At 35.6% G+C, this 20,644-nt stretch overlaps 1 protein-coding gene across 1 annotated transcript; it reads right to left on the reverse strand.

Annotated features, from left to right (window-relative positions):
- Positions 1–878: 878 nt before the first annotated feature.
- On the reverse strand, positions 879–8,395 carry LOC140244863 (uncharacterized). The gene is made up of 3 exons (XM_072324473.1): positions 8,035–8,395; positions 3,307–3,461; positions 879–2,042 (listed from the first exon to the last, which is right to left on the reverse strand). The coding sequence occupies exons 1-3, from the start codon at positions 8,393–8,395 to the stop codon at positions 879–881; spliced, it is 1,680 nt and encodes a 559-aa protein (XP_072180574.1).
- Between the last annotated feature and the right edge of the window lie 12,249 nt (positions 8,396–20,644).

The following is a 20,644-nucleotide window of genomic DNA, read 5'->3' on the forward strand; positions in this document are numbered from 1 at the left end:
GCATTTCATGGTTTTTAAGAAGATTATTTTAACGATTCCCCAATTTGTGCCCCTGGGGTCCCAAAGATGGGGATGGTTCTCATCTGTACGAGTATTCCAATACCCGAGCAATAATACCTGCCAAGTGTGGTGAAAATGTTCAGATGAATCATCAAAATTTGCAATTTGGGCCCCCACATTCCAGGGCCCCGAATGGGCATCCCACGTGCCGTCAGGAACATCTTTGAAACTACACAACGTGCTACAGATACTGTAATGTATATAGAACTCATAGCACTTACTTAGCTGTATCATGGTTCTATGGAAATAGGCACCTCCTGGGGTTGGTTTCATAAAGTTATAACATAAAAGTCTTTACACATATCTGAGGATGGCCAAAGTCGCTCATTATTATGTAGCCATATGAAACTTCCAAAGCCATTTCATGAAGTCTCTCACAAATGTGTCTTATGAGCGAAAAGTCTCTCATAAGACTTTCATTGTGGTTTTGAACAAATTCAGATCCAATTCCCGTAGGCACGACAGGGATGGTACCTGCCAAGTTTGGTGAAAATCCATTATGGGGCTTTCCGGAATAATATAAGTGAAGATTTGTGGGTAGGTTGTGAGATCATCACTACATCTAATTTGCATACGTTGTTGGTCTAATATCTCTGTTTCGGAAAGCAACAACAACAACAACAACAACAACAACAGCAACAACAACAATAACAACAACTTTATGGTACTAGGTCCAATTTTGATGAAGCCTTTATCACGTTGTTTGTTTCGTTTTTAGTTTCCCAATACAGCCAACCTGAACATGCCATGTGGTTTTTCACTTTAATGAATAGTTGTACTACAGACCATCAGGATTGTGATGTGCTGATATTCTTCAGTCATTTTTCAAGAATCAAGTAACCACACTCGTCAATGTTGACGTCAACTTCTTCATCGTTGAGTGCTCTTTCTGGATAGCCTCCAGAAGGCGATTGTCGTGAATTGGCCGAAGATTGGCTTTGTACACTTAATGTTTTATTGTCTTTGTCCTCTATGATCAAATATCCAAACTCGTCTAGCAATATACCTCCTGACTCTGTAGATTTCGAATTGTTCACATTTAAAGAAGCAGCAGATATATTTCCCGCCTTGAATTTATCACAGCTTATGTCACTACTAATTGCTGATACACAATTACGCACATTGACGTATCTGTCACGTTCACTCCCAAATGACGGTGGTAATGTCCTTACTGTCCTTGGAGATTCAGTCAGTGTACTGATTCGGTTACGTGTGTTTGCAGGAATAGGAGACTCAGACCTGTCTAGGCTCCCTGCTTGTTTCTCAAATCTTGATGGTGGTACGTCATAAATTTTGGTGTGCTTGAGGTCAAAATGTTCCTCTCCTTCCGAGGAGCAATTGCTTACGTTCCAGATTGAATTGCTCTCCATCTCATCAAGGCTGTCTTCCATGTTCTCTGCATCTCCGCAGGATATTGAGCCAAAGACATCATCTGCAGATGTCGTACGCTCAAAATAGATTCTAGACAGCGTTAGACTCATTTCGTCCGATTCTACTTCCTTCCAGCCGCTAAGTTTCGTATCCTCTTCGACTGTGGAACGCATTGACATTTGTGATGCTGCTCTCGAGGACAAGCTATCACCTATGTTTGATTGATGGTCTGGCATTCCCATTATTGTCTCCGCCTCCAAACTAGCACGTACTGATAATTCAGTTTTAACCTCGGCAGGTTCCATGTCATCATTAAATCCTTCCTGTCTATTGACTTCAAATGTCTTAGCACAGATGGATGATGTTGCCAACGAAGCGTCAAGAAATCGGTGAGATGCTGAAATCCCAGTAGGATGTACCTGTACTTTTGTGGTGCTTGGTCTACTTATTTCAGCTAATGGAAGATCTGCTCCGTCTACAGTGTTGTGGGGAGAGTCGTTGATTTTCATTCGTGGCTTGGCAAGGTCATCGAGTATTTCTTCGTAGAGATTGTCCGGATCCCCCAGGCTCTGGGAATGTTCAGTGGAGTTACGAGTCACCACATAATATTTCTGCAAAGGAAATAAAAAGGAGAAGGAAATAAAATGCAATACATTGCTGTTGGTAGGCCTATACATGAAAAGATTAACTTCTGCCCCCTTGCCCCTTGGTTTCAAAAGCGTGCAGTTTAGAAATGCTTGAGCACGTGTATGTAAATTATCATACGACAATCAATCACATCTGTTGATAGGACATGTGTAAGGGGTATCATATTGATGAATTTAACGCGGTGATATAACATTTAGAGGACTGTGAGATATGAACTAACTAAAATGCAATGCTTGTCAGTACAAGTCCGTTCCTTCAGTTCAATACGTTGTTAGAATATATAATATAGAAGTTAGCCGTGATGATAGATACATTCTGTTTTTGCTAAGTTATTTATAAGGAAGGAAAGGAAAATGAAAATAAAGAAAAGTACCGTTTTTACGTCACTTTAATAAACACCTCCTTACCTGCAGGGTTGAGGAAAAAAGTTTATAGAAATGCTACACTGAATCCCAATTTGCCAAAATGCTAAAGGATGGACAGAAAGTCTAAGTATACAAGCACCTTAGCGGATAAAATGGTTACACTGTTGTACCTTTTTCATCACTAAAAATTTTTATCTGCTTTTGAACGTAGGGGAGGAATGACTAATAGTGATGTTATCAGAAAGGTCATTTCTCATGCACAAAAAAAAACACCAAAAAAACAAAACAAAAAAAAAACAAAACAAAAACAAAACAAAACTATCGAGAAGGACAATCATGAAATTAGTCGGTCTTCTGAACATGGTTTAAAATACACGTATGAGATAATTTGTGGAAATTTTGCACAAACATAATATTGATTATCATTGATTTGACTGAAAGAGGTGAACAAGTACAGGTATAATTTGGTTTGTCATGTACCATTCTCTGTCATGTAGTATATCTGAAAGATTTAGCATAGAATAGATTAATAAATGAACCGGGACAAATGATTTGAGTCTTTTGAGATAATACATGTAATGAACTTTATCGTTTATCACTGTATAGGCAAAGACTGGAAGTCATCAGCATCAGTATGACGGGTTTCATTCTTCGGTTTATAGTGTTTGTGTATAGAAACCTCATCAAATAAGGGCTTAGGTTTTGGATCAGGTATGGAGGCATTTCTTGGACATTTGGTAAGCTACCCGAGATTGTAAATTACCGAGGCATTCCCTCTCCAGCTTTTATCATCAATGTTTAAATTGCAACTGAACTTCACAATTACAAGTCAATACGAGTGTGTTTTTCTCAGCATCCTTACACTGTTAATGTGTCGATTAATCCACCGTTTAAGGTACTTCTTGTACAACCATCTCAGGAGTATCAACAGCAAGATGAGAGCGAGGAGTGATGCAAGCCCGATGAGAAACCATGTGAAGAGTTGGGCTGATGTGGTGGCAGCAGTCGTGTGAAAAACTGGCGGTAAATATTCAGTTATGAGATGTTAATGGAAAGAAAACTACTTTATTTAATATCATTATGAAGCTTTGATAGGGTAAATGAATTCGATCGTGATTCATGCATAAATTCATTTCAGGAACATGATTTGATAAGTACGTATGATTTCTTAAAAATATTGTGGAAAAGAATAATCAGCTGCTGAGCTATGTATCTATAATTATTGATTAGAATGAAGATGCAATTCTTTAGCCAATGGGGAGTCAAGTGGATTAAGCATTTTGGATATTTAGTGAACAAGAAGAAACAATAACAAAAATAACATGGGAAGAAGGAGGAGAAAAAAAATACTTTAACTGCTTTGACGCTTACATGAAAACGAACAAACCAACTTGAATTATATTTTTTTTTATTATAAAGACCCAGAAGAAGCACAGCAGGAAATAAAAGTATGGATATCAAGAGTGAAAATTCCAGAATAAGCAATAGCAGAGTTAAAATGCAATCTCATACATGGATTCATTATGGGTACTGGATTACACCACTCCACAGTGTAAACGCAACTCACACCGGCCAATCGTTGGTAACTTGAAATGACAATATTTCGACAGATTCCTTAGACTTTTGACTTTCAACATCACACCCTCTGCTACAGGTATTTGTGACATCATATACCTCTGACATTACACCTGACATTTGTTTACCTGACAAGAATAAGCAGCGCGGTTGCAGGGGAATCTGGACTTAGTAAAGGATGGCCACATTATACCAATGTAGTGTAATTACTGGCTCGTGCATCTTAATATTTACCTCTGAGATTGTGTAATCTTCACTAGCAAGATATAAGAAGTCATTCAATCTCATAGAATGATTTTGATATACACGCCGCATGTTGAGTAGCTTTCCTTTCCTTTTTTTTTTATACATTCACATTGCTCACGGTATAAGAATTAAGGCCTTTACTCTTTATCCTTCTTTATTTCTCGACAGTTAACACAGAAATTACAATGTGTATATCACTGAAGAGTGGACATATCGACTCTGTTGCCAAGGATCGTAAAAAAAAAAAACAGATAAAAAGGGGAAAAGGGGAATGTTAATTTGCAAACCTTCCGAGATAATGTCCTGATGAGTTGTTATGATCATCTCAGTTGTTGTGCCTAAATAAACAGGAATTGATATTGGGAAGTTAAAGCACAATTAAAGCACATTGGCTTGCTAGAGATTTCTTTTTTCTTTTCATTCACTTTTATGAGTTTCAAAAGACGCATTCTGAAAATTTGGTAAAAACATATATTATTTTTGCATCAAGGGATCAGTTTCTGGAAAAGAATAAAAAATGCATATATGCAATCCAGTGAAGTTGTATTAAGTTACGTCATTTGATTTATTTTGACAGGTCATAGAACTTATATGATAATGATATATAGAATATTGATATACTATAACAATCATAGAACATGTCCTAAGGAAGGTCAGGAAAATAAGAGGAAGAAAACCCGGTGTATTATTTCAATATGATTTGACATGAATTATGCAAGAATTTATGTGGAAACAGATTTTTTTTTTTCATTTTATTAATTAACGTCAGGCATTTCCTAAATCAGCATTGCTCTATTTCTATGATAAAAGAGGAAGATAGGCAGCAACGAGGATGATTAATTGTCCCAGTAGCTGTTGCGTAACTTCTTCTTTTTACATGTACACTTTGCAGGCCAACGGGTGAGCACGATTATTACATCTCTGAATATTTCGACGGAACACAAATATAAAGATATGTGTTCATCACTGAAGACTGGACATATCAACTCAGCTGTCAAAGATCGTATGAAAAAGGTAAAAGAGAAAAAGGAAAATGTTCACTTGCAAACCTTGCGATATACTGCCCTGATGACTTGGTGAAATCTCAGCTGTTGTGCCTGAAAAAAAAAAGAAAAAGAAATGAGCAATCAATTAGAAAGTTCAAATCAATGTACAGTGGCCTGCTGGAGAGTTTTTTCTTTTCATTCACTTTGATGTGTTTGACAATCTGGTAAAGACCTGCAAAAGTTCTGCATCTAATGAGTAGTTTTGTGTAAGAAGACAAAATAAATGCATGTACATTATCATAACTCAGTAAAGTTACATTTTGTTACGATATGATTCATTTTGACAGGTGACAAAACTTAGGATATGTTCCAAGACTTGGAAGTGGGGAGGAATAAATAAAATTCTATATTTCAATTTGATTTGACATATACTTGCGAATGATATGTGTGTGTGTGTGTGCGCGCACACACACACACACAAATATATTTTGTAACTATAATTCGTATTTCATTCAAGTGGCAGCCAAAACGCCATTAAAAAGTCGCAAAGGGTCCTGGTTGGTGGTAAAACAACGTAATAAATGAATAATGCTATTCATGTGTAATTGCTTATTTTTATTAGCATTTCTGAAATTCTACATCAAAAAGGAAAATGCGCATATCTTATTTTTGTAATCACAATCATTGTATCCCCTGTCATGATTCTTTACAAAGATGATATGCAGAATTGATAAGAAAGTGAGAATATCAACTTGCAAACCTTGCGAAGAATTGTCTTGATGAGCGGTTGAAATCCCAGGAGTTCTGCCTGAATAGATAAGGAAAGGATTGAAAAAATGGAAAAAGAAATTATTATCAGTAGATTATATTCATAATTATGTACTCTTACTAAAACTAGGACAATGCATTTGTTTCCATTCAAAATGATGGATTTGATATTGAATTTGAGTGCTTGACAGGTCCTCAAAACCTACCAAGTAAGGTTAAGAGATGGATTTAAGAAAAATACACAGTAGGCTATGTCATTCAACATAATTTGACAAATGTTCACAAAGAACGCGTAAAAATGAACATTTATCCATAGCATTGTTCTTCCTCTGCGATATTGTCCATATTATATTACTCACCTGCTTTGGATACAAGTGGTATGTGTGTTGCACTTTTACAAGTATTCCGTGGGCCTGGTATGTGATAATAAATCATATTGAAGTACCTTAGTGTCGCACTCAAATATTCATCTATAGTTACAAGGGGGTTTGACTGGTGGCAAACGAAATTTTGAAGGTAATGTGTAGCGTAAAAAAGCATAAAGGCGATATTATGAGTCGTCATATTCAAATGCCTTCTTAACTGAAGTAAAATTAACACTTTCTAGCACAGATTTTCACTCAATGTTTGCATGATTATGATTAATGATTGCATGATTATCCACGCATTATGAATATTGCTAAAGAGAAAGATGCATTCTGTTTGATTGTACATGTAGGGCCTATTGATTAATAATTTGGAAAGAAAAAAAAAACAACTACTTGTTCTACCAATATTTCATAGATTGCGTAAAATAAATATATATAATACTGCGATCCATCAAGCTTAATGTTTACACACACACACACACACACACACACACACAAAATAATATATGTGCAAACTGAGGTCACTAGAGATATATGAAGAAACAGAAAAAAAGAGATAGATTTCAAGCTCGATTGATGGTTGTGTAAGGGGACTCTTTTAGTGACAATTCCATTTTATCAATATTTCAAATCAGATTTTGTCTTTTTCTGTAATTTAGAAAGCTAGAAGGATTTGGTAAGCAATAAGGATTATCAAGTGTTCCGTAAACCCCTTCGTATTTTTTATTTGAATCATATACATGATGACGTTTCGACAAATACTTTCGCGTTATCTGATGGATCCCTGATATAATATGAAATTGTATAAGTTTATGGCACTAAAAATTAATATCCATATTGTTGCAAGGTAGGGGATTTGGTGAAAGGATGGAACAATTTACACTCACGAAAAGAGAAGAAGAGAAAAGAAAGTGAGCACTTTTTGAAGTTCGTATTTCTCATGGAGTACATAACTAAAAATTACTATGTCATAATACAGCATACCATATTAAATGTAATTTGACTGGCTATCAACCATGTACGCTAATAGAAACGGAATTTTATATATGAGTGAACGCATTCGTTTTTCTCTTCCAAGGCACAAAAGTAAAAATTGTAAACATCAACAAGCTGTAAATCTTGAGCAAGTACTCTTCCATATAACATGAACCGAATGAACCAATGAAATTCTGTCAATTTAATCAGCTTTGTGGCTTTACTCCCTATGTCATTTGAGGTTGGAGTTGACAAAAAAATTTTATTTTTCCCCTTTAGTTCCCCACTTTGTTTTTGTTTGAGACTATAATGAGATGCAAGAGAATTAAAACGTATTGTTGCAATTTTTGTTATCATTATCTTGAGGGATATTTGCAATTGAATGACAGCATATACATTTTTGCAATTTTTCCTTTTTTGCCTTGGTGGACAAAAACGATTGTATTTACATGAGCATTAAGTTTCCTTATGTATTGACCTTCAAAGTTAATTATCAATCGATTTACCTTGGATATGGCATAGTAATTTTCATCAAAATCGTAAATGAAAAATATGAACTAGAAAAAGTGTTTTCCTTTTTTTTTTTTGCTGAGAGTATGAACTTCCTAGCTGAGTAGAGGCCGAATTCTGACATGCTAGGAGTTGCAGTTTCGTGTGAATTTGTGTTCTTACCAGTTTTCACGCTGCTCTGTGTTGTCATGGTACCAACTGCTCGTAATAAGATGTGGAATCCGACACGGGTCCCAGCTTCGTCGCTTGTGAAGATCATCTGGAGACGAGAGTTTACGCTACGAAAGTTCAAATTTTGGCGCGAGTCTTCCATGTTTCCTGTCCAGTGTTTCCAAGACTTAGTGTTTGCAGATTTGGTAAATTCTTGATTTCCGTCACCGATGTGGAGGTAGTCTTTATCTTGTTCCATGTTGAACACCAAGACTTCTACCTCTATGGACGAACCGTTTGCAGTTCTGATGTCCCAAAGACAGTAGCCGTTATTTCCGTAGACCTCAGGGTAAAGCGGAGATTTAATGGGCATTGTGCTTCCGTCACGCAGGATCGATTCTAAGTGAGACACATAACATGTCATATGAAAAAAAGAAGGAAATAATTGTATTATCAATTTTAGATTTTCTTATAAAATGTTTTGTAGCTTGATAATACTATGACATATTGTCACAACAATATGTATATCTAATTTAATTCGATTTAATTCAATTTTATTTAATTCAATTTGTTGTTCATTCCCAACAAAATTACATAGTACATTGATGTACAAGCATGAACACAGTATATTGATATTATAATAATTGTGAATATAATGCAATTGCCTGCACTGAAATCTCAAATTATTCCATTTCTTCATTGGTATTAGTCACAACTTCATATAAGTCTCCGAATAAACTCTACACAAATCTTTTTTTTTTTTTTTTTTGCATGAAATCAACAGGAACGAAGTGCATTGTAAGCATCAAATTATTGTAGTCTTGAAAGAAACAGGATAGTTGTCAGGTGGTGACATCATTGATTTGTTCTGTTGCGACGAATATTACCATAAAATAGTACCATGATATGAAAACTGAAATCTTAGATTCAATAACTTTCTCATTGAGTCCGATTTCGATTATTTTTAAAGGGATGGTATAGTATTGGTGGAGATGAGGATTGGGCTTTTAACTTTTGCGTAATATCAAGAAAACAGTTGTGAAATGTTACAGAGCATACCATTCTAAGAGGAATTCAACGTTTATTTGCTAAAAATCTGTTTGGAATGGCCGAGATATCCAAAAACAAAGTAAAACAAAGCGATCGTAATAAAATGTGGGTCTCACCTTTTATTAGGATTGCTCTGTTTTGGGTATCTCAGCCATTTCAAAACCAATTTTCATCAAGTAAACATTGAATCTCTCTTTGAATTACATGCTCTTTCATATTTCATGAGAGGTTTCTTATTATCTCACACAAAAATGTTAGAAACCTAAAGTTAGGTCTCAACCAAAACTATACGATCCCTTTAAACTAGAATGTTTAATCCAATATACATTTTCATATTAAACCACAAAGTACAATCCATATTGTTACTGGACAAAATAATTTTGAAATCAAATTACAATTCAAAGCAAAGAAATTAATCACACACAAAAAATATGTTGTACTGCACGGACAGGCACAAAACACAAGGCTTATGTTTAAATGAATGAAGGAATCAAAGCTATCGGTGAAGGCCGTGTCACACCTTTCCGGGCAAGCCTTGCGTGCGACTTGTGAAGAACAATTTTTACTACCCGGAGGTCCCCGCAGATGACCCACACATGACAGTACCTAGCACGTATCTCACTCGTATATAGTCGCCCGGAGGTGCGCACGCAAATCTTTTTACCCGCAACCATGTTTAGGCCCTGTCACGCCTTTCCGGGCATGCTACGCGGGCTTGTTGTGTGTGGGGATTTTCCAGCATACCGGACAATTTCTGAGGGCGGACAAGGATTTTGGCGAGTCAGAGCATGTGTCTTACTTGCTGGACGCGTTCTACTTAAATTCTACTTGCGGGTATCCTGTGTGACCTGTGTACCAGTCGCGTGGGTGCTGAAAACTCAGTGAAGGAAGATTCCTCTGAAGGAATGGCAGAAGTCCCACAGAATGTCATTATCTTGGCTGCATACGGGGACTGCGAAGTACCTGCATGGGAGTTGCCTGCGAGGTGCTGCCGCTAAGGACCTCCTACTGGCTATCTGCTTGGACCTCTCACGGCATCCCCGCGACTCACCCGGATAAAGTTTTGGTCACGCTGAAAACTTGGCTGCGGTTAAATGGGACTTGCGTGCGCACCTCCGGGCAACTACAGGCGAGACACGCGCTAGATACTGTCAGGTGCGGACCAACTGCGGAGAGCTCCGGGTAGCAAATTTGTTTCCCGCAAGACAAGCCGCAAAACTTCCCCAGATACGGTATGACAAGGCCTTGAGCATGCTCAAAACTTGTTCCGAGTGAGTCGTGGGGGTTCGCTCGCAGAGGTACACGCAGAACACCAGTAGGAGACCCTTACCGGCAGCACCTCTCAGGCAACTCCAACGCAGGTACTTCTCAGTACCTATAAGTCACTCGTAACAGAAAACGGATCGGTTTCAAAGCTCTCAGGCAGGTCGTACGGAATACACGCAAGTAGAAGATAAGTAGCACGTGTCTAGTAGGTAAGAAACAAGTGCGAAACTCGCAAACATTCTTGTCCGCCCGGGGAAATTCTCCTGCGTGCTGGAAAATCCCTACTCGCAACAAGCCCGAGTACCTTGCCCGGAAAGTTGTGACACGGCCTTGAGGTCCATAACATAAAAAGAGAGAAGCTGTGAAATACGACAGAATCTCTATTATTTTGTGTGGCTTTAAAAAAAAAATCCATTTCTAACCAATTCAAACATGGTGTGGATGGTACTTGACCAGTATATATGTATCATTTCATTCACACTACTTTCTCCATTCTTTTAATTTATTTCTTTTGCTTGGTAGAGCGAATATTGAACACATACAAATGTAAGTTAAACTTATGTGGCAGTCCTAGTTTCAGTTAACATGAAATTGCTTTTGTGCAAATATAGCCTGCCCTTGATAAAGGCATGCAACGTTCACTCATTTGTATCACGTACATTTTATTATAATCCATAGGAATCCTATTCATTCATTAGTACGATGGTATGTATTTGTTAATCAGGATACATTTAACGGCTTGGCCTTGTTCTTACTGCACGCATATTATGCATATGATTGATTTCCGTCGGGGGAAAAAAAAAAACTGCTGAAATAATCATGCAGATTGACGTGTACTAAGATTTAATGTGAAAGCTGCAATCAAAGTATTTCAGGTTCAGTTTGATATTGTGTATCCTTCTTTTACACAATCTTACCCTGAGTCTCCACAGCTTGAACCTTTACTTGCAGGAGTGGTTTATCCATTACTGAGGGCTTCAAAGTCACTTGCATCCAGGTATAGTTAGTGAGCGATGTTACATTACTTGGTAAGTTTTCGAGATCGGTGCCACTGAAATTAACAATAACTCTGTCGGCGTCATGGAAAAGACCTTCCCCAATGTTTATCTTGAAGCCAGGTGGAAAATCGAAGCTTTGAAAGGTGAAATGAATCCTGTGACTGAAATTTGCCCTAAAGGTCCAAAGAAGAGTGAAGGGGCCCCCTTCATCATTAGCCCTCTCCCACTGATCAGTGTTTTCAGATGAAATTAAGACAGGTGTATCAAGCGTGAGAACCGTTGTATCTGCAGCTGAAACAAAATGAATAGGTAAATGTAAATAGACATCTTTCCTCGATAAATAGATGCGGAATGAAACTAAATTACAGAAAACCCGTATGACAAAAAGAAATGAAGTATCGTATGATTATGATTCTTGACACCTAGTGAAGTGTGGAATTGTGCATCAAATAAGATTGTTTGCACAACCCATAGCAGGCAAGATTGAAAATTCCATGTCTATACGAAATTGAGATTTTAGAGTGGAGTGTACACTCTGAAGAATGTGACGAGGAAAGATGTCTATATACGTTTGATAAGTATTCCGGTTTTGATTGAAAATGATTTACTGAGGTGGTTGATTATAAAGAATTTTATAACGTTTTGTAGAATCAACCTGCAATACAATTATGTATGATTTCGATCGGCATAATTCGAGAAAACTTTCACCACTATACAGTAACACTTTATGTTCTCAGTTAATATTTTCGGATTATTTCTTAGCATCATTCTGCGACTAGACCAATTTCGATTTCTTGGTTGCTCATTGCAAACTTGGATGGATTCACGCGAAAAAGTACGTGAATTCATCTACAAAGGGAATAAAAGGAGGATCAGCGGTGAGTAAATAGCTTCGGTGCACATTTCCCAAATTACCTTTCTTTTTCCTTAATCAATTGGTTTAATAGGCACTTCACTCGCTAGGATACAAAGCAAAAAAATGCATACATTTGCAAGGGGTTATATTTCTGGATTCATGTTGAAATAAAGAATAAGATTGCGAAGACTAGATGACCAGGATAACCCTTCAATTATTACTTGGTAAAGCGTTAGGATTATTGTTTTGTACTGTATGCGTTAGACCAAACTGTTGGGTTTTTTTTTTATCACTGTTGCCAAATACTATAATCTAATGAACATTCTTCTTTTCCTGCAAGGTGAGTGTGCTGGCAAGCACTATTTATAAGGATTATATACAAGCATAATCATTACGCCAAGATGATTACCATAGTGAATTTAATCACCTGGACGTCTGGTAAAGACGTTTCAATATTTGCTGATGCTCTCCGTGATTAAGATTACAATGTAGTAATATTGCGAACACCTTTAGTGAAGATGAACGAAGTAACATTGGATTTAAACAATTGCTTACCAGGCGGGCAGTGGCAATACCACTGAGCTGAAGCCACATCATGACGGTGACTATGAACAAAAGCCCAAAGCCTCACTTCTCCTTCACTCTCTCTTGGTCTTAAATAAACATCCACCAGCCTCCATTTACTGGAGACTAAACGTCACAGTTTCACTGCCATTAACATTGGCAGCAGTGACAGCAGTGGCAGCAGTGGCAGCAGCTGTAAACATATGTCTGACAGCTTTGCTCTCACTTTCATTCTGTCAAATAGGCAAATCAGTTTTACATCTACTGCAGTCATGACAGTCATGGATATGCCGCATACGAGAAAGAAAGCAATAAAAAGAAAAAACAAACAAACGAACAAACACACATAGAACCCTTTATTTTCTAGCTTGCTTAATATCTTCGTTTTCTTTGTGTCATTATTGAACCAGAATGTCCGCATTCTTTTTATTCAGCACGGTTACATTGCTTTTATCTTTTATTTAATTATTTACCGTCCGAAGTTTGGATTATCAAAAATTTTGATCGATAATGGAATGAAGATACTTATAAGGCCAAGCGATGCATTAATTGCTTCTACATCTTATCCGTTTTGTTTGTTTAAATAATTTCTTTGTAATACTGTAAAATAGATCAAAGTTGTTATGAAAAAATCCTTGATTCACACTACAAAAACAAAAGTAACTGCAGAGCATGACTATGGCTGTGAAAAGTGTGATACCGCTTGTGTAGACTTTTATGGTATTTTTGAACCTTGTACTGTATGTTGCAAACGTTGAAGATATTGTTTTTCACAATATTCTTTCATCCTTTGCTCCGATTTTGCATAATTAATTTCATATGTATGGTCGATTCCAACGAATAGTGTACAAATGATGTCCCGATCAATATGATTTTTCTGTGGCGTCTGACAGTATTGCAGTTGTGTTCAGGTGAAAGAGCTCGATGAAACTTTTCGGGCCATACCAAATATGTGATTGGCCATGTAATCTTGGTTTTATGAGTAAAAAACATGCTAATTTTGGCCATTTTGGAAAAGTTTTCTTAATACTTTTTTCAGAAAATTCACAATTTTAATATGAAGATGTATTTCAAACTTGGTACAAACTTGCCACAATATTAACAGTGTAGGCCCTCTTTTTTCCTTAAAATTTCATGATGATTGAATATACTGTTGATTTTTGTTGATTTTTCTCCCCGTGGTAAAATTTGTTACCTACGAATACATTTTTCAACATGCTCACAAATTAGTTTGAATTCATAAATACAATACGAATTAAGTGTAAAAAGTTACTCACATGTGCCCTTCAGACAAAAACATATGCCATTAAAAAGTAGATAGAACTGTAAAATCAAGAGATAACAAAAGGGATGAAAAGTGCCATTTGGTAATAAAAATACCTACGAATACATTTTAAAACGTTGTAGTTTGAAAGTGCTGGTCAAATAAGACAAAATACTGAGAGGGAGTATGTAAGACCATTCCCTCCTGATATTTGGAAAGTTTCATTGTAATTGAATCTCAGATTTTTAAGATAATGCAACATAATATTATGTGTATTCGTAGGTAATTTTACATGTCAGAGATATTACCTACGAATACAAGATTACAACCATTTACTTAATGACTAATTCAGCACATTTTTCGGAACCGTATGTCACAATTATTTTACTAAATGTGTTCAGAAGACTGTGGGTGTTTTGTTTAACATTGTTTTGATTGTTATTGTACTTAAACCAAAGTTGAACTACGATATGTGGATATGATAAATTTGACAATCGATTAAAAAAGTATCTTTAACGCAGCTCACCCACTTATTAAATTTTGTTGGCTACATTATTGTATTTATAGTTATTTATCATATAAAGACACCCCTTAATTATAGTTATGGATATCAAATTTAATGCAAAGTGCTCATTTTAATGAATAAGCACCCCAATTCTTCAGATAGTAATGTTGTATACGTAGGTAACAAATGTATTCGTAAGTAACGTATTGACCATCATTTACACTCCTTATTGATGGATGTTTGCCCAAATCTCATATATTTGAATTTAATGAGTGACAATGGATGTTGGGCTTCTTCACAGTAGCAAAGAAATAAAGAAAAATGAATATAATAATAAAAAAATTGTGGTGATTTAATATGAGTATGATAAAGATATAATCATCCGTTCATAATTAATACTTTTCTAATTGATGATTTGATGATAATAAATAAGAAAATCGTTTCCCGTGAATGTAAAAGTTTAGAGCCTACATATGAAAAAGCGATCAAAAATAAAACTTTGATACTTTCATTCGATATAATTTGACTAATTTTCGATTTTCAGTGTATAGAATATTCAATACAATTTTGATTCCTTTTTTTTGGGGGGGGGGGTTGGTTGCTGAAGAAGCATGGCAAAATCAATGTCACACACTCAAACACACCCACACACGTACATCCTTATGACAACGCACACACACACACACACACACACGCAATCACAAATTTTTGTTTCTGATTGTGAATACCGAAACACACACACACACACATACACATGAATGAAGGAAAATATTATGACACAAACAACAGAAAAAATTAATACTACCTCCATCAACTCCCCTTTTGTCACAAAAAAAGAGATGAATTCAAATTCATATATAAATAATGGAAAGTTTTGGTAATGTAATTTTATGTGAATAGTTAGTTTAAATGCAGTAGATTATTCTTTCCCTATGATGTACCGGGGTGAAGTATTTGAACGGAGGATAGTAGGATAATGTACATGGTATTTTAAGTTAATAACATAAAAAACTGTTACCTACGAATACATCTGTAACCATGAGAATACCTTCTGTTCAACAATGTCACACAATGCTAACCTGTTAATAAGATTAATATTCCTTTATTTCAGCAAGAGCTTTGTCCAAATTTTAATTTTGATATTCTATACTTTATGTTTGGAGGTTAATTTTACAATGTATTTTGTACATTTAGAACATTTAGAATGGTAAAATAATATTTTTTCTTTCACATCCTGAATTAGTGTGATCCATAGATAATTAATTTTAGTGTACCTTTGTCATTTCAAAAGGAGGAATCCACCCCGAGCCATTATTATAAAACTTTAGAAACGTCTCTTCATTGACTAAAGGTTCAGAAACGACCAAAATGCCAAAGTTACCTACGAATACAACGTTACCTACGAATACACAAGATTAAAACTGATATGATCATGTAATAAAATGTGTTGATTGCCTCCAAACTTTAACTTGTTAGAAAGCACTCTTCCTTATCTGTAAGATATGAGAGAAACTTTCTTCATATATGTCATATCCACAAAAATATAGGAAGTTACATAAAGTCTACTTTCAAAATTTAAACATCTGACATTCGATCGATGTGTATAACATGCCCAAAATTTCAAAATAAAGTAGATTTGAATGAACTAAACATCTTTTCACGAGTACATATTGGCCCCCTTTTAATTAATAGCAATTATTTAGAAGATATGTGGAAAATAAAGAATCCAGGTGTACATTTCTAAACTAAAATGCTTGTATTCGTAGGTAACATTAAAAATTACCAGTTTTACTTCCAAAGGTTCTAACTTTGGTTTTAGTCGAGATTAGTGATGGCAAACTCTCTCCGTATATGCTCAATATGTCTACTTTGAGCAAGCAAAACTAGAGAAATGTGGAACTATTTTGAAATTTGGAAGTCAAAAACCTCATTGGTACACTTTTCGTTGGAATCGACCATATATATATATATATATATATATATATATATATATATATGATATATATATTTATACATATATATATATATATATATATATATATATATATATACATATATATATATATATATATATATATATATATATGTGTGTGTGTGTGTGTGTGTACTGGCCATCAGCAGTTTTGATCCTCACGATGTCATTGTAAATGTACTAGGTTTAAGATTATGAGTGAACAAGTGTTTAGTCTATAAGTGTTTAGGCAGGAGGGAGTATGTATATTATTATATATCATGCGTCATTTTTCTTAAGACAGAAAGGTCTCTCTACATCATGCCGGTCTATTCTCTACTAGATTACGCATGTGTTTACCACCTGCATCAGCTTGTACTCGCGTGCATCGCTTAAAATAATACACTGTCTATCAAACGATTCATGCAACGCACGTACTCAGTGCTGGTGAACATAATATTATGCGCTAATTTCCATGTCTGTAGATAAGCCATTCTGCCGAAACACCCAATTGTTTATTGCCAATAAATTATTTGGTAGAAAGGCGTATCTGTAGTAAGGCCTTTCTGCCTGAAAACCACGGTCCATTGCCAATTACTACCATGACTAGTACGGGCAGTTAATTTGGCAGAAAGGCTTATCTGTACAGAGAGGTACATGTGTAATTGTTTTGTAGATTCTGAAGAAAGGCCTATCTGCTCATTATAATATTATAACACTCATTTTATCGACAGGTGAATTAGGCCCTATCATTAAATGTGTAAAATAAATTCTCCAAAAAAACAAAAACAAATTAACGATAGGTCATGAACGACACCAACGACTGAAAGAATGAATTTAGATCCATAATGGATAACTAAAAGAGGACTCATTGGTACTTTAAGGACATGAAGGAAGTGATTTAAAGTGAAAAGTAGAATCGCTGTTGTTGACAGTTTAGGTTTTCTGTCGGTTTGTCAGCTAATATTTGAACCAAATTATACCCCGACTACTGCCAAGGATTCAGTATCTCTTTGGTTTCATTTCAAGAGGGGAATTTGATGATTAATGTTGTCGAAAAGCTCACAGAAATAGATTTAAAAACTCTCCTGTGTTGTGTAAAGCGTCAACATAAGCTCAACATAGCGTGACACAGCACTGAACGATTGTAAAGCACGAGTTTTATTGACGTGTTATTTTCGGAAAAAATGGTAAAATAAACATGTTACCTTCTCTGAAATAGCAATAGTAGGTAAATACATCGTCTTCACGCAATTCTTTGAAAAAAGATTAAATGAGGATATGACTATTTTTAAAGATAGCAAGTGTTTTGGAACTTACGGAGCCGTCATTTTTGTTTACTTTTCCTTATATCAACGGCGACTTTCCGATCTTCGACACATTATATTCACGTTTTCTGATACGAAGAAGACTAGTGAATAACTGGGAAACGAAATAGTCATAGTGTGACATGGTAGACAGCCAACGCCCAGTTCAGTGAAGTTATAAATCAGTATACCTGAATTTTGAAGGGCACATTTATGAAACTTCGGTGTGTGTGGAGATTTTCGCTCCTTACCTGATTCTACGGAGAATGATGGATAAGTCTTGTCCACAAGCAATACAGTGCCCAACATGATTAGCAGATCCATTATCTGATATACACCACGCGATACGTTGAATCCCATATTGCTATGGAGAGGGGGTGAAAACTCAACCAAGTAAACCCAGTGATACTAACATTCGAGATTGTAAGTCTCGGTCAAGGTAGCACTGTTGATACAAGAGCAGTCTAGTTGTGTATACAGGTATCCGCTGTTCAGACAGAAGAACACAGTGGTTTTTATCATGTTCGTGACAAGGAAAATTACTCGTAAGTGTTTTGACGGCTATATAAACGTGTCGTGATAGTTTTACTCTCACTTTCATGCTGTGAATCACACATTGCATCCTAACATCTATTCTCAGACAGCTAATATCGACGTGCCTCAGGCGCTTACCAGAATAAAGTAAGACAGACCAAAGCAAAACAAAACAAGAGAGATTGATGTAGCGTGCATTAATTGATTAATTGATTTAGCGTGCAAAACAGACATATCAATAGGCGATACGATCATGTGTCTTTGTGTATTGTATTTCTACCAACATTTCTATCTTTTTCAAACGTCACTGCACTTTTCTTTTATTGACCTTCTCAATCTTTGATGATGGGATAATACCTTTTGGCTTATAAAGATTGCATGAAGGCATTTACAACGTTGTTGTTAAGAGAGGAAATGTATTATGATGTAATTCAATAATATTGTATTTGCAGATTTCCATATCTTGTGTAGCGATCCTGAATTATCACCTATACATTTCATACCGAGATCTTTCGGAAAGGTCTTCAAACATGTCAAATTTAGAATTAAAGATCCCCCCAAAAAGAAGAAAAAGAAGAAGAAGAAAAAAAAAAGATTTATCTTCACCACTGAGCTGTTAATTGAGTGAAGTTGAAGTTTATTATCTATATTCACATGTTTACATGGCATAATACATTACAAAAGACACATGCAGGAATACAGGATAAAAGGTATCAGGGAATATACAGCATGAATGCTGATCAAGTCCGATACCTGTCTGATATAATGGTTCTATAAAGGTAATAGGTACAGTACATTGTACAATGATTAGCTTTACAAATTGTAGTTTGAAAATACATGAAACATGAGCATATTTACAACTATTTACATTATAAAACAGTTGAAAACTTTATGTGGTAATACATCTCCTACTATAATTATTACAGTATGAATGAATATGTGGGTCTACAGTAGGGACCTAAATATAATAAGCAAGGAATACATGTTTATATATTTTCATTTTTTCCTATGTGCTTATGTACATCATTAGGTTTAAATAAGCGTATTGAAGGTAAGAAGTACGAAGTTATAAACGCATTTATATATCACAATGACACGACTGAACTCAAAAAGTTTGTCTAGTGTCATTCATTTAAGACTTTTGAACAAATCAGCCGACGGTGCGTCATAGTATGTTTGGCTCAATATTATTCATGCGCCCTCTATTGATTTCTTTTTTTTTTTTGCAGCTTAGTTTTATTGGGTGGAAATTTTTTCGACAAACAGAACAGTAATCAAATCGTGGTAATACAAGACTGATAAAGAGTATCTTGAAGGACTGCTGTGGCAAAAACAAAAACAAAAATAAAAAACAAAACATAAAAACGCTTCGATCTCTTTATTATGCAAACACTTTTCTGGGTAAATTACTTAAATTCTTAATTGGTTTAGACCACTTCGGTTCTTCATCTATCGAAGCTCCTAGACATTTGATAAACTGAATTCTTTTAATCAAACTACCATTTAATAAGGTACTGAAAGTTTCAATTTCCCGAGATTAGCACGGGAACCAATAATCATGACACAAGTTGTGTCGGAGTTTAGGGCGAGACGATTTCCCTTGATCCACGCCATAACTTTGTTTAGTGCAGCGGTTAATTTTTCTTCCAAAACTTTTGCATCGTTAGCACTAAGAGTGAGGGTCGTATTGTCAGTGAACATATTCATGATACCTTCTGGAGTACAATCAGGTAGATTTCACATAAATTGACAATAAAAAGGGTCAGGCACACTTAATTTGATAGTTCAGGGATGAGACTTAATCTTGGCTCTTTGAATTTTTGAACCTTGGCTACTTTGGGTCACTTGCTGTTTATCACTTAAATATGATTTGAACCAATAAGCAGTCGTCTTACTACACCCTATACACGATAATTTACATACAAGTAGTTCATGATCTACAGTATCTAAGGCCTTCCGAATATCGTATCAAGGCAACTCCAGAAATTAATTTTGATTTGATAATTTGATAACTTTATATTCACGAGTGGTAAGATTGAATTGGGGCAATAGTTATTATTCAACGAAGAAATATCACCAGCTCTAAATATTGGCACTTCCCGAGCCTTTTTCGATTCACGTAGAACAACTTCCGTGGGCAGGGATTTGTTGATAATATCACAAAGATATTCTGCGATAAAATTCTTTGTCATCTTTAAAAGTTTGCAGCTGATATGATTTGTCTGATGCTTTTGCACCATCAGCCTTTCTGGTATTGGAAAAAAATAGTTAATGACTTAGGCATAAGTTCTCTCAAGCACCTATACTTTTTTTTTTTTTTATTGATG

This window comes from Diadema setosum, chromosome 21, assembly GCF_964275005.1.
Source record: "Diadema setosum chromosome 21, eeDiaSeto1, whole genome shotgun sequence".
Classification (NCBI taxonomy): domain Eukaryota; kingdom Metazoa; phylum Echinodermata; class Echinoidea; order Diadematoida; family Diadematidae; genus Diadema; species Diadema setosum.

Bases quoted from the DNA above. Each gene is read 5' to 3' on its own strand.
- LOC140244863 (XM_072324473.1), bottom strand. From the start codon at position 8,395: ATGCCCATTAAATCTCCGCTTTACCCTGAGGTCTACGGAAATAACGGC. The intron at 3,462-8,034 runs GTAAGAACACAA...ATTTACCGCCAG, and splicing joins ACAGAGCAGCGTGAAAACTG to TTTTTCACACGACTGCTGCC. The intron at 2,043-3,306 runs GTAAGGATGCTG...TTTCCTTTGCAG, and splicing joins TTAATCGACACATTAACAGT to AAATATTATGTGGTGACTCG.